Genomic DNA, 13,481 nt, shown 5'->3' on the forward strand with positions numbered 1-13,481 from the left:
TCCTTCTACCTCACTGCTAATCCCTCCTCCCACCCCTCTCTCCATGTCACTTCACCCCACATCCATCTACATATAATTAAGCTCCCTTCCTGCCCACCTTCTGCTGGCTCCCCTTCTAGCACCGGAGACCGCACCATCGCTACACTCTATTCATCTCGGTCACCCAAACTAATCTCACCTCCACGCTATAGCAACCCTGATAATCTCATCCAAATCTCTACAACAAACTCTGTCCCTCTATCATGTGCCCTCTGGAATGCCAGGTCAGTCTGTAATAAACTGGTCCCAACCCATGACCTTTTCATCTCCAACTCCCTGAATCTCCTTGCCATTACTGAAACCTGGATTGTACCCTCTGACCCCACTTCTCCTGCAGCTCTCTCCTCTGGGGGCCTCACCTTTTCCCACACCCCACGACCTGAGGGTAGCCATGGTGGTGGTGTTGGGGTCCTCCTATCTCCTGGTTACTCATACCAACCCATACCCTCTGAACCATCCCTTACATTCTCTACATTTGAAGTCCATGCTTTACACCTCTTCCACCCAGTACACCTCAGAGTAGCTGTCATTTACCGTCCCCCTGGCCTTCCCTCCAAGTTCCTTGACAACTTTGCTTCCTGGCTCCCTCACTTTCTCTCCTCAGACCTTCCCTCCATTATCCTAGGTGACTTCAATATTCCAATTGATATCCCCACAGATTCCTCTGCCTCCAAACTACTCACCCTCACATCTTCACTTGGTCTCTCCCAATGGACCTCCTCACCCTCCCATGTGAGTGGCCATTTGCTTGATCTGGTCTTCACTCACCGATGTGATGTTTCTGATCACTCCAATTCCCCTTTCCCACTTTCTGACCATCACCTTCTCTCTTTTAACCTGTCCCTCTCTCCTTCCCCTTCTCTACCTCCAAAAGCCACCATCACTAAGCGTAACATTGACGCTATTGACACAGTTTCCTTTTCTTCCATGCTTGACTCACTTATCTCACCTATCCTCTCTCTCTCCTGTCCTGGCCAAGCCACTTCCCTATACAACGGCTCCCTTACTTCTGCTGTGGACTCTGTTACTCCGGCAATCACTACTCACACTCGCAGATCTACTCCTCAACCCTGGCATTCCAAATACACCAGATACCTGCAAAAGTGTTCACAAACCGCCGAGCGACAGTGCAGAAGATCACACTCTATGGCAGATTTTCTCCATTTCAAATTTATGCTCTCATCCTATAGTGCTGCTCTCTTCCTCTCTAAACAGTCATATTTCAAGATCCTCATCACCTGTAAGTCCTCTAATCCCCAGCGTCTCTTCACCAATCTCAACTCCCTCCTTCACCCACCCCCTCCTCGTCTCCCCTCCTTGCTCTCTGCCCTTGACTTTGCTACCTACTTTACATCTAAAATTGATTCCATATGTCAGGACATCATATCCAACCAGTCCCCCAGCTCTCCACCTCCTCCTTTCCCAGATCACCCCTCCCAATCAACTTTACCAACTCTTGCATCCTTCTCCCCTGTATCTGGAGAGGAAGTCATGGCCCTCATCCGGTCCTCCCCCTCTTCCACCTCCCCCCTTGATTCTATCCCCTCCCGCCTCCTCCGCTTCCTCTCTCTTTCTGCCTGCTCCCATCTTGCCCACCTCATTAACCTCTCCCTCTCATCAGGCACTGTTCCTTCTGCATTCAAGCATGCCCTTGTCTCCCCCATTCTTAAAAAACCTACCCTTGATCCTAACCTTCTTTCTAACTACCGACCCATCTCTCTCCTCCCTTTTGCCTCCAAACTCCTTTGGAGTTTGGAGCGGATTGTCTAAAAATGCCTCACCACTTTTCTTTCCTCCCACTCTCTCCTTGATCCTTTTCAGTCCGGCTTCCGTTCTCTCCACTCCACTGAAACTGCCCTCACGAAAGTCAGCAATGACCTCCTTGCTGCCAAATCCAAGGGCCACTACTCTCTTCTCATTCTCCTTGATCTCTCTGCTGCTTTTGACACTGTGGACCACCCTCTCCTGCTGCATATCCTTCACTCCCTTGGTCTACGTGACACTGCCCTCTCCTGGCTGTCATCCTACCTCTCTGACCGATCTTTCTCAGTTTCCTCTCATGACTCCTCTTCTTCCCCACAGCCTGAAGTTCTGTTCTTGGACCTCTTCTATTCTCCCTCTATACTTCCTGTCTAGGTGAACTCATCAGCTCTTTTGACCTCCATTATCATCTCTATGCTGATGATACTCAAATCTACATTTCCTCCCCTGATCTCTCCCCCTCTCTTCTGACTCGTATCTCCAACTGTCTCTCTGCCATCTCTTCCTGGATGTCCCAGCGATTTCTTAAACTTAACATGTCTAAGACAGAGCTGATCGTCTTCCCACCCTCCCTCATAACCTCACTTCCCACTATTTCTTTATCAATTGATGGTATAACTATCTCATCTAGCCCCAAAGTGCGCTGTCTTGGAGTTATCCTGGACTCGTCCCTCTCCTTCAAACCACATATCCAGAACCTTTCACAGTCCTGTCGTTTTCATCTCAAAAATATTTCTAAGATCAGACCCTATCTCACCCAGGATGCTACAAAAACCCTCATACACTCACTGGTCATCTCCAGATTGGACTACTGTAACCTCCTCCTATCTGGCCTCCCCAAATCCCATCTCTCTCCTCTCCAGTCTATCCTTAATGCTGCTGCACGGCTTATATTCCACTCCAAATGCTCTACATCTGCCTCCCCTCTCCTACAAGCCCTCCACTGGCTCCCCTTCCCTTTTAGAACCCAATTTAAGGTTCTCACGCTCACTTACAAAGCCCTCATCCAATCTTCCCCCATATACATCTCTGATCTCATCTCCCTTCACTCTCCTGTCTGCTCTCTTCGTTCAACTAATGCACGCCGCCTTTCATGCCAGCCGCCTTTCATGCCAGCTGATTATTTCCTCCCACTCCCACCTCCGATTTTGCCCGCACTGCTCCCCACCTTTGGAACTCTCTCCCACTCCCCATCAGACTCTCCACCTCTTTGCAATCCTTCAAACGGGCTCTCAAGACCCATTATTTCATCAAAGCCTTCCAGCTGTCATTCTAACTCCCTGATACATACACCTTCTTCCCCATCTGTGTCACCCCTGTTTGTCTTCCCCTCCCGTTTTAGAATGTAAGCTCTTATGAGCAGGGCCCTCTAACCTCTTGTACTTCTCCCTACTTTAGTTTCATCTACTTCTTATTCTTACTCACCACTAGGGCACCTAACACTTGGCTGCTTACGCTCTGTTGCTTATCTGGGTGTTATGGTCACTAATGTAGCAAAATATATTATCCATGTCCTGGTCCTGTATTGTATTGTTCTGTAAGTCACTTGTCTACAACTTGTTTATGTGCTTTGTAAGGTGCTGCGGAACATTTGTGGCGCCATATAAATAAATGATAATAATAATAATAATAATAATAATCATAATAATAATAATAATAATAATAATAATCTCCACTACCCCTGACCCTTCCTTACCAAACACTATCTCTCTGCACTACCTCCCTGACCCCTGCATACTCGCCACTACCAATATGCACCAGTCTATCTCTGAGTTTTCATTCTAAGATGCCATGAGTGCCGCATCTTTGCACTGTACATTATTTTTATGAGGGTACCAGCAGCAGTTAAACAATGTTATTGGGAGTTCCAGACTAAGGACAGATTATATATAAATACATATATATATATATATATATATATATTCATATATACATATATATAGATAGACAGATGATAGATAGACACACACCCTCCAGTGACTGGCCACACCCCTTTGTGGGCCTCTATTATTGCTTTCCCCTGTAGGCCATTCATGCTCCAGTCCGCCACTGTGCTTGAGGCACGGGGCCTGATTCAGAGATGTACGCAATGCCAATATTTGCACAGTTGAGTGATTTTGAATAGCAGAAAAACGCAGGAGTGACTATTTTCAGACAATGGGGCAGATGTATGAAGCTGTGGAAAGTGATAAAGTGCAGAGTGATAAATGACCAACCAATCCGCTCCCACCTCTCATTTTTCAAACACAGCCTGTAACATGACAGTTGTGAGCTGATTGGTTGGTCGTTTATCACTCTGCACTTTATCACTTTCCAGAGCTTCATACATCTGCCCCATAGCCTTTGTAAAGTAATGGTATGTTCACACTTCTTACAGCATATGTACAGAGAAAGCAAAGATTCTGTGTTCTGGCTGCCCCCACTTTCACATAATATTTATATGTGCTGATATGTGTGCTGTTGATGATCCTCAACACAGATGTTGTTTTACCTTAAAAATGAGTGATCCCTCTACCCCCCAAAAAAGTAGAACCTTTATTAGATTGTGTAACCTGAGCTGGTAACAGTAATGTAGGGGGAGTGAAAAGTAGTAAATCCACTAGAATTTCCTTTCAAATAGTCATTAGCATCACTAGGCTATGTAAGCCAGGCATTATAGCAGGGAAACCAGCAGTGTAGCATCCAGCCCTGGGCTAGTTAGCTCCTAGTAGGATCAGACCCCTAAAGAAAGAATGCTGATAGCACTAGGGCTATTCCCACAGCCCTGGTGGTGGGTGAAAGTTAATATTAAAAATAAATGGTTAAGGGGTGGTTCAGTTTCCTATCCCCTAGGTTATTTTTCCCTCCCATTCTCTTCCCTCTTTTTCATCCAGAACATCACCCATCATCATCATTTTGATGTTCAGCCTCCTTATCTTTCTGCCATTCTCAATGAGGTGGGGACAGTGACTATGGTTCAATTCATTTTTGAATGTCAAGTGTCTTAATATCCCGAATAAATGATGGTATGTAGTTTATATCCCGGCATTATAACCCATCCTTAGGATCCTGAGGATGCTCCAGGCATTGCTGTAATCACCCCACGATGGTTGTAGGCCACATCCCTCCGTGTGACATCATGGGGAGAGGGGTGGTCTGCAGAGGGAGTGCTTACTTCGGCACTGCTGCAGGGGGGGAAGGGTTAGGTTTAGGCTGCAGCATACATGCCTACTCTCCCTGGAATCGCGGGAGGCGCCCCCCGCACCCCCGGAAGAGTAGGCATATCTTCCGCATCCCACCCACTTCCTAGTGAAGTGGGCAGGATGGGGAGATTTTGCCTGGAATTTCCGGGTCCGTAGGGAAGGGGCGGGGCTAAATGGCGCAATTCGTGTCATTTAGCCTAATGTCGACCATCGAAATCGCAGGGTTTTTTTTGTAAGGGGGCGGTGCCTAATGTATATCGTCTGGTCCCGCCACCCGCAGAGGAGAGCAGCAGGTCCCCTCCTACTGCTCCCGGAAAGCTGCCCAGGAATGTCGGCAAGTATGGGTTGCGGGGATGGAGAGTTAGGTTTAGAGGTATGGTTAGGATACTTACCTGCAGGTTTCGTATCCTAACTAGGGATGTGCGCCGATCCCCGTGTTTTGGTTTTGGATCTGTATCTCCTTCGAGGTTTTGGATCTAGATTTGGTTTTGCAAAACAGCTCTTGCATGTTTTGGTTTTGGATCTGTAGTTTCTTCAAAAATTTATAAAAATAGCTAAAATCACATAATTTGGGATTTTTTTTGTTCCTACAGTATTATTAACCAAAGGCTGGCTAGCTAAACTAAGCAACCAACAGAGCAGCGGCACAATCACACGGCAGTTATTTCTGTTTGCAAATGTTTTGCAAATTAGTAATGTGTTAGCAATAACCAATCAAACTAACTCGCAAGTACGTTAAATATTGTGTTGCATTGCAGGCGCAGAGAGATTAGTTTTGAGAAGGGTTTGTCCCTCACAGAACATAGGCATGCTGCATATCATTTTAATCAGCAGAAGCTGTTTGTGCTAACTTTTTGCATCTTTATGCGAATAAGATGCATTTGAAAGTAAAAAGTCTAAAAACATATGGTCGATGCTACAGAGTCTCAGAGACTGTGAGAGACTTTCATGAGGTTAGCTGCTTCTATAGAGAGGGTTCAAGAAGTTAGCTAGTGCCCTAAGAAAGGGCTAGGGTATTTATTATTTTATTTCTGTTTACTGATGCCATGCTTAAGTAAAAGCACCATTTTTCATTTGTTTCACTGGAATGCAATGTGTGGACTCTAATTCTCCATCTAATCACTGCACCATTAACACCAATCTACCAAGCTCATAATCCCAAGTTGTCACATGTGGTGGAGAATGTGGGCATACAGATTCCACACAAAAAGATCTATGCTGCAGAAAATGCGGAATACAAATGGGAATATGGATGCTTATTGCACTGCATAATCGGACTCTCCTAGAAAGCCAAAAGGAGACTCACTGCACCTGCATGGTGGAATGCTCATCAAGGTGGTGAGTGAAGTTAAAGTCTGTTGAAGTATTTCATGGAAAAGTTGTATGCATGCCTGCAAATCATGGTTTAAAGGTGTGAACATTTATTGAACTGACCAGTTATGCAGTATATACTATGTCTGTGAAGAGAAATGTGTGTATCCTCTAATGTTGAAAACCTGCAAGGAAAAGTGGTTTAGTCTGCTGAATGCTCAGGACCTTCTCGTTAATTTCAAGGTGTGCTATTCTGTGTCCTGGACTTTTCCTTTTGCAATTAAAGGTAAAGAGACTTGTTATATGCTGTTCATTGCAATCAAAGTTGGTGCAAATAACAACCAAAGCAGTTGCTGTGTTATATTGTGAAGTATATAAATTTGAAAGCCAAGTGTTGCAAGTTAAAAACTGTGTGCAAAAAAAAAAAAGCAGTTAAACCTTAAAGTGACAGACACCCAATTTGTTGTGGCTGAACTGTTGTCCCATGTTTCCCATGAAGGTGTCATCCAATGATTATTAGGCAAATCAAATTCTGCTTCAACAAGTAGCAGTGGGCAAAGCTCAAGGCCCAAAAAGAAAGTGGTCAGGGTATGGTGCAAGGTCCGTCCAGAAAGGACTATATCAGCCTGGAAGAATTTGACAATATGCGTAAACTTTTGAATGAAGGTGGTGCGTATTTTGCTGGGAAGGTTGATGACTTAATGCACAGGTTCTCAAACTCGGTCCTCAGGACCCCAAACAGTTCTAGCTTTCCAAGTCTCCTCACAGAATCACAAGTGAAATAATTGGCTCCACCTGTGGATCTTTTAAAATGTGTCAGTGAATAATGAATACACCTGTGCACCTGCTGGGTGACCTGCAAAACATGACCTGTGTGGGGTCCTGAGGACCGAGTTTAAGAATCACTGACTTAATGGAACAATTAGCTGATGAGAGAAATTTTCATGAGCAAGCTGAAAAGAAATTACAGGGGGGAATTGTCCTCTTTGGAAAATGGCATTTGAGCAGGAAGAAATAAAAAAAGTGAAGTTCTTAAAGAGACAGACCTCAAATTGGCAGCTATGTCTGAACGCCTTGAGGAAGCTAAACTTTTCAAATGTGTTACAAAGTATGCGAATTATGTGCTCCTAGCAAATAATGACATTAGAGCAAGATGTTGTTGAGTTGCAGCAAAAGTGTGTGGTACTTCAGCAGGAAGTGGAGGAATTGAAAGAAGGTGTTCAGAGACATCGGAGTGATGCAGAGCGCACACAAGTGAAAGTGGCGAATCTGGCTCTGCTGTTAAAAGGAAAAGACTCTAATTGTGTCCACACAAGTAAAGCTTAAAGCTTGTGAATTGGAAAAAAGTTCTTTGGTTGAAAAGTTTTGTGAAGTGAAAGAGAAGTATCTCCAGATGCTGCAGACTCGCGCTCAGTGGGAAACTGACAGTGAAGGAAAAGAGATGGAGATGGTCCATCTTAAAGTCAGCTGAAAGGAGCAAGTACAAACTCTCCACTCCAATTTAGCTGCAGCTAGAGCTGTTTCAGAATGTCTGACAGAAAGAAATGTATTCCTGGAGGAAAGTCTGCATAAAGCCGCAGAGCAATGCGAATCTTTGGAGAGAGAGCTTAACCTTGCTCATGACAGGGCTTGGAAGTTGCACGAACAGAGTGAGAACCTTGAGAAGTGTCTGCTAAGTACACGGGACCAGTTGCAAAGATTCCAAGTGGATGAGATTCCTTGCAGTGACTTCAGCTTACAGTAATAGCTGAGGGTGTGAAGTCCTCCCAAAGGGGCACAGGTCCTGATTGCAAAACCGTGTCTGAAGTTGGCGATAAAGAACTAACGTATATGGTTGGTGTCGCATAACTCATGAGGCAAAGGTACAAGATGTACAGAAGTCTACAGATATGTTGATGGCTTCCAAGATGAGACTCTGATGTCACTATTTGACCACAGTGATGTGAATGTGCCCAAGTCATGCATTTTTGCAGTGGATAACAGAACCTTACAGGCAGTTAATGGTAACAGTCTTGTAAAGAGTAATTCTCATGTATATGAAGTGGCAGATAGCCATCAGAGCCATGAGATCAAGTCTGTGGATCAATGGGGTAAACACTGAAGTAACTTATGTGGACATGAGAGTCCGGAATATGAGGGTGACAGTGCCAGTACATGGTCTATTGACATAAAGCCAAGGTCTAGAAGTTGTGATGCTGGTGACTCTCAGGATACTGTTAGCTCCTCTTCTTCCAAGGGGCCATCAGTGAAGTATGCCAGTAGCCGATACAGGACTTCAAGGCTGCAGGTTAAAGATGGGTCAAGTAGAAATTGGCCAACAGATGTGCCTTTAGTAGGTTTAAGTGGCAAGAGCAAAGAGGAAGTGTGTTGCTTTGGAAAAAGGTACTTCAAGTTCATAATGCCTGTTGCAGTACCCAAGGGTGAGCCTCAAGTACTGCATAAAGAAAACAAGTACCACCATTGGTACCATAAAGTGTGGAAATAAGTAAGGAGAAAAATTACCTCCGGAACTTGGAGGATGCGACCCCCAGAAATTACCAGAGTCTGGATGATCGTGGATGCAGTGGATTTCCCTCATGAGGAGAGTAAAGAGGGACTTCACAATGTAAATACCTCATCCCATGTAGCTGAACCCAGGGGTTTCAAGCTGGGGAGGGGGATATGTGGCAGTATCACCAGAGATGGCACTGGTGAGCAACAGATTCTCTGTGGAGCAGGACAGATCCACCCACACAGAGTAGAAAAGCATTGTGGGTAGATGTATAATGGCTGCCGTATAACCAGAGCCCAGGTGAGACTGCTGGTGGACACAGCCAGACAGTCCAGGTGGGTCTGCAGTGTGAGAGAATGCAGACCAGGTGGTCAGGATCATACCTGCAAGGAGGCCAGACACTGTCCTTGTGAGAGGCGGCAGCCAACAAGCTGAGAAAGCTATACCAGGCCAGGAGGCCAGTGTCCAGTCCTGCATGTGGCAGGAAGGACCACAAGTCTCAGAGACTGTGAGAGACTTTCATGCAGGTTAGCTGCTTCTATAGAGAGGGTTCAAGAAGTGAGCTAGTGCCCTAAGAAAGGGCTAGGTTGTTTATTATTTTATTTCTGTTTCCTGATGTCCATGCTGAAGTAAAAGTACCATTTTTCATTTGTTTCACTGGAATGCAATGTATGGACTCTAATTCTGCATCTAATCACTGCACTGCTAACACCAATCTACCAAGCTCATAACCCCAAGTTGTGACAACTCATACTGAAAAAGTAAAAACAATTTTGATTTGCATATGTCATTCAGTACTGTACTTCTAGCTGAAAACATTTTCTTTCATTTTGGGCTGTGCAGTGAATTCCATTACTCCCCCTCGCTGAACTCTCGCCTGTGTAATGCTACTACTGCCTTCTCCCAGATCAGTTATGGAGAAAATATCAGTATTGCTGGGCAATAACAAATTCAGAATTTTATCATCAATTGATTCAGAATCAACTCCTTTTTCAATCTTCCCATCCAAGTTTACTATGGACGTCTCCATAGAAAACAACAATTCATTCATATCTCTTGACTCAGAACCAGCATATTGAACATTCAATTTCTGCTTAACTATTCTAAACCCAAGCACACCTGCTAGGAACCCTGTCAACTGATTGTCCATCTTATCTCCAGGAAGTGTAACATTTTTCCTAAGAAGTTTAAACATTTCTACTTCTCAGTAAGACAAAACACAAAATACACTGATTTTTCACTTTAGAAACATATTCTTGTTTTGCTAATGTGTGACTAGCTTGATCTTTTGTAATGTCATTAATTTGTATAGGTATATCGACTCAAAATTAAATGGCTTATTTTAGTATTTACAATGATATTCACTGAACCTCTTGTAAATTAAGCATATAAAAGTTTAACTAAGACCAGAACACTTATGTCATACCTTTAAATATTTGAATATCTCATTAACATCACACTTAGATGTCATTGAACATACACATTGATTTATGCATTTTTCCACATTAACTACTTCTTAACCTCACTAATTCTTATTCATATATTCTTTTTACATTTAGAATCATAAACAATTTAGCACTCTCCACAATTTCAAATCATCACATGCTTGACAATCTATATCAGGGCATAGCTATTTAATTTTTAGCAATATTCTTTACTGAACATTTTGGACCTACTGACCTTAGAGATGTTTCTTCAAAATAATCCTTAAAGTACATACAATTAATTTCTTATTCCCTTTCTTGTGACTCTTTCCTTAACAAGATCTGTTTTAGCACTTTTATCCAATTGAAAAGTTTGCTTTCACGTTTGTTACTCTTGATGCAGGGGCCATATGATTTACGTATCTGTTGTAATTTAATCGGATTAAGTGTGCCATTTCCATTCCTTCTGTCACCCCAGGACCTAACACTGTACGTGTAATATCTATGGGGGTCTGACAGTTGGACAGATGTTTGTTGTCCCCATTACCCATTTCTGTGGGTTTCCAATATGTGTGTGCGGGTTTACTAAACCCTGTTTTTCGTGTGTGTGTGGGTTTATTCACCAAACCCTGTTTTGCATGGGTTTACTAAACCCTGCTCTGTGGGTTTTACTAAAACCCTATTACCTTCTGTTACTAAAGTGGGTCTCCTTAGTAGTTCTGGGCACACTATGACCGTACCTTTGGGATATAGATTGATTGGCAAAGTTGTTATAAACAAATCCCCAAATTCTCCTACTATAGTCTGGAGATAATTTCCATCAATATGGCAATCTAATAACAATCAAAAGGTACTTCTATGTCTATTCACTCTGGAAGTATAAAGATCACAAGATGTATCAAGGGACAATATTTATGCTAATCAGGGAAACCAATTACCAGACTGTTAAACACAATAACACATTTGCATTTCTCATATTTCAATCTATAAGGATTATAATCTGTATTCATTTTTAAAGATTCATTAGACATGTCATTTCATAAAACAAAACCTAAAACAAAAAAACAAAAACAAGAGTCTGAGTTACATAGATATCCGTACCTGAATCCCTAGGCAGACATGGGAGTTCCTCAAAACATTGCAGTCTAATTTGATCAGAATACCACTCATCCCGGGATTAAGGTTAAAATCCACTGTCCCGGTCACTCCCGACGTCTCCGCCCACGGATCAGCGCAGGACATCTCGGTAGGACCTCCAAGTGATATATCGGTATTAATCTTCTGTGGGTAATCATCAGCCAAAGCTCATTATTGTGTGTCAGACCCTTGCAATGATGAGTACTCAGGAGACAGAATCTTGTGTTTCAAGATTCTTCTGACTATATTTATGTGTCATACAATAATATAAAGCAGTGTTCTCATATTTGCAACATATGAGTATTTACACACTACATCCCAACACAGCAGTCATTGTTAGTATTAATTACATTATATACATGAGGGAGTGAATTGTTAGCAAGAAAGGGAGGTAAGGATACACAGTCTTATTCATAACACTATCTGGCCTGACAACATCTGCTAATTTCAAGGTTCTCTGAAACTCAAATGCTAATTATTCTCTTAATATTCTGCAATTCAAAGCTTATGATTAACTTAAAGGCACAAGATGAAGTCTAGCTTAATAGCTTAATAACAGATTCATCAGTACTTTTCAGAGGTTTTACTGTCCCTTTACCCTTTACACAGATGACTGATGTGCATAAGCACCATTCCAAATGTGCATGAAACTATTTTTTGAACCAGAGTGGCAATGAAGAGCACATGCTATTTTCAACACTAGAGTGCAAATTTGCTAAAGTGAGAGTTTTTTGAAGTGGGGATGTTGCCCATAGCAACCAATCAGATTATCTTCTAAAAGGTGCTAGTTAAATGTTAAGTAGAATCTGATTGGTTGCTATGGGCAACATCTCCACTTTTTAAAAACTCTCACTTTAGTAAATATACATCTAGATCTTGTAGCATGTAAAAGGGACATTCCCTTTTCATTAAATCCAACCAAATACAATGCTGACGAGAAAGTTATTAGGATGAACACAAAACATTTCTGGGGGGTTGCAATTGCATTTGTTTTCAATTATTCAGAATTTTAGCAACCTAATCTATGTTGTCCTTGCTATCATACTGGTGAAATTTTAACCGGGCAATTAAACAAGTGAATAACAGACCCATAGATAGATTAACCACCATTTTGCCAACCAAAGTTCACCAGAGATCAGCAGTGCTGCAACTGTCAAAATTCACATGCCGTGAACTGACTGAAAGTGTCTCGTACAGTGTTTTTGTTGTTGTTGTTGCTATGTCTAATATTGCAGTCATGTACTGTATGTAGAGTATTTTTATTAAACAGGAAACTGCTATGCAAGCGGTAATAGACATCTACATTCAAATTGTTAGAAAACTATTTACAATAGTCTAAATAAAAACTGTAGTGTCATAACTCTTTCTTTAACAGTTTTGGAGAGGATGGTTTGATATCTGACAAAACCAGCAGCTTTACATGCAAGGGACAGTTGATTCATCATTTCGCAAGCACCAGCACCTTCAGTGAATACACTGTGGTGGATGAAACTTCTGTGGTGAAAATACATGATGATGCTCCCCTGGATGAAGTTTGTGTGATTGGCTGTGGGTTTTCCACAGGATATGGATCTGCTGTTAATGTGGCTAAGGTAAGTGCTGCACTGACTCAAAGGCAACATAACCAAATATCTAAAGGTTATGAAAACTTTTATAGTAACTGAATTATATTTAAGGAGCAAGTAATTAAGACTCATTTAGGGCAAAAGGTTGTGGTAGAGCACATCTTGAGGGAGGTTTATATTGTGCAATGTCAGTGACAGCAGTTGCAGAATCTATCTGGTAGTAGCAATGCTTTGAAGGCGGTGACGCAGATGAGAAACTTCTCAATTGCTACATTGTAGCCTTTGATGGTAACCACAAGGTTTCCACCATTAAAGTCTATGGGGAGACAGGCTGACCGCACACAGCAAATCAGAGGGCAGCTCCTACGGAGGTGCCCACTGATTGGCTGGTGGTTCCTGCAATGACTGGGCACATGTGGGTCCCAGTCATTTGCATGGAGGAAGGCTATGTGTAAACATAGCCTTCCTCCTTTTCGCAATGGATCAAGGTTTGGTGTTTCTTTTTTAACCCCCTGGATGCCTACATGCACAAAAGAGGATGTGATCCATGCATAGGATGAGGTGAGTATGG

General features: G+C 42.7%; 1 protein-coding gene across 1 annotated transcript in view; it reads left to right on the forward strand.

Annotated features, from left to right (window-relative positions):
• The window catches only part of LOC148481540 (alcohol dehydrogenase 1-like), a 118,907-nt gene that overhangs the window by 66,217 nt on the left and 39,209 nt on the right, over positions 1-13,481 (forward strand). Inside the window, exon 6 of the mRNA XM_088453269.1 lies at positions 12,721-12,937. Coding sequence (XP_088309395.1) covers positions 12,721-12,937 — 217 coding nt within the window. The remainder of the gene's footprint in view (positions 1-12,720; positions 12,938-13,481) is intronic.

This window comes from Taudactylus pleione, unplaced genomic scaffold, assembly GCF_031769625.1.
Source record: "Taudactylus pleione unplaced genomic scaffold, aTauple2 ptg000574l, whole genome shotgun sequence".
Taxonomy (NCBI): Eukaryota; Metazoa; Chordata; class Amphibia; order Anura; family Myobatrachidae; genus Taudactylus; species Taudactylus pleione.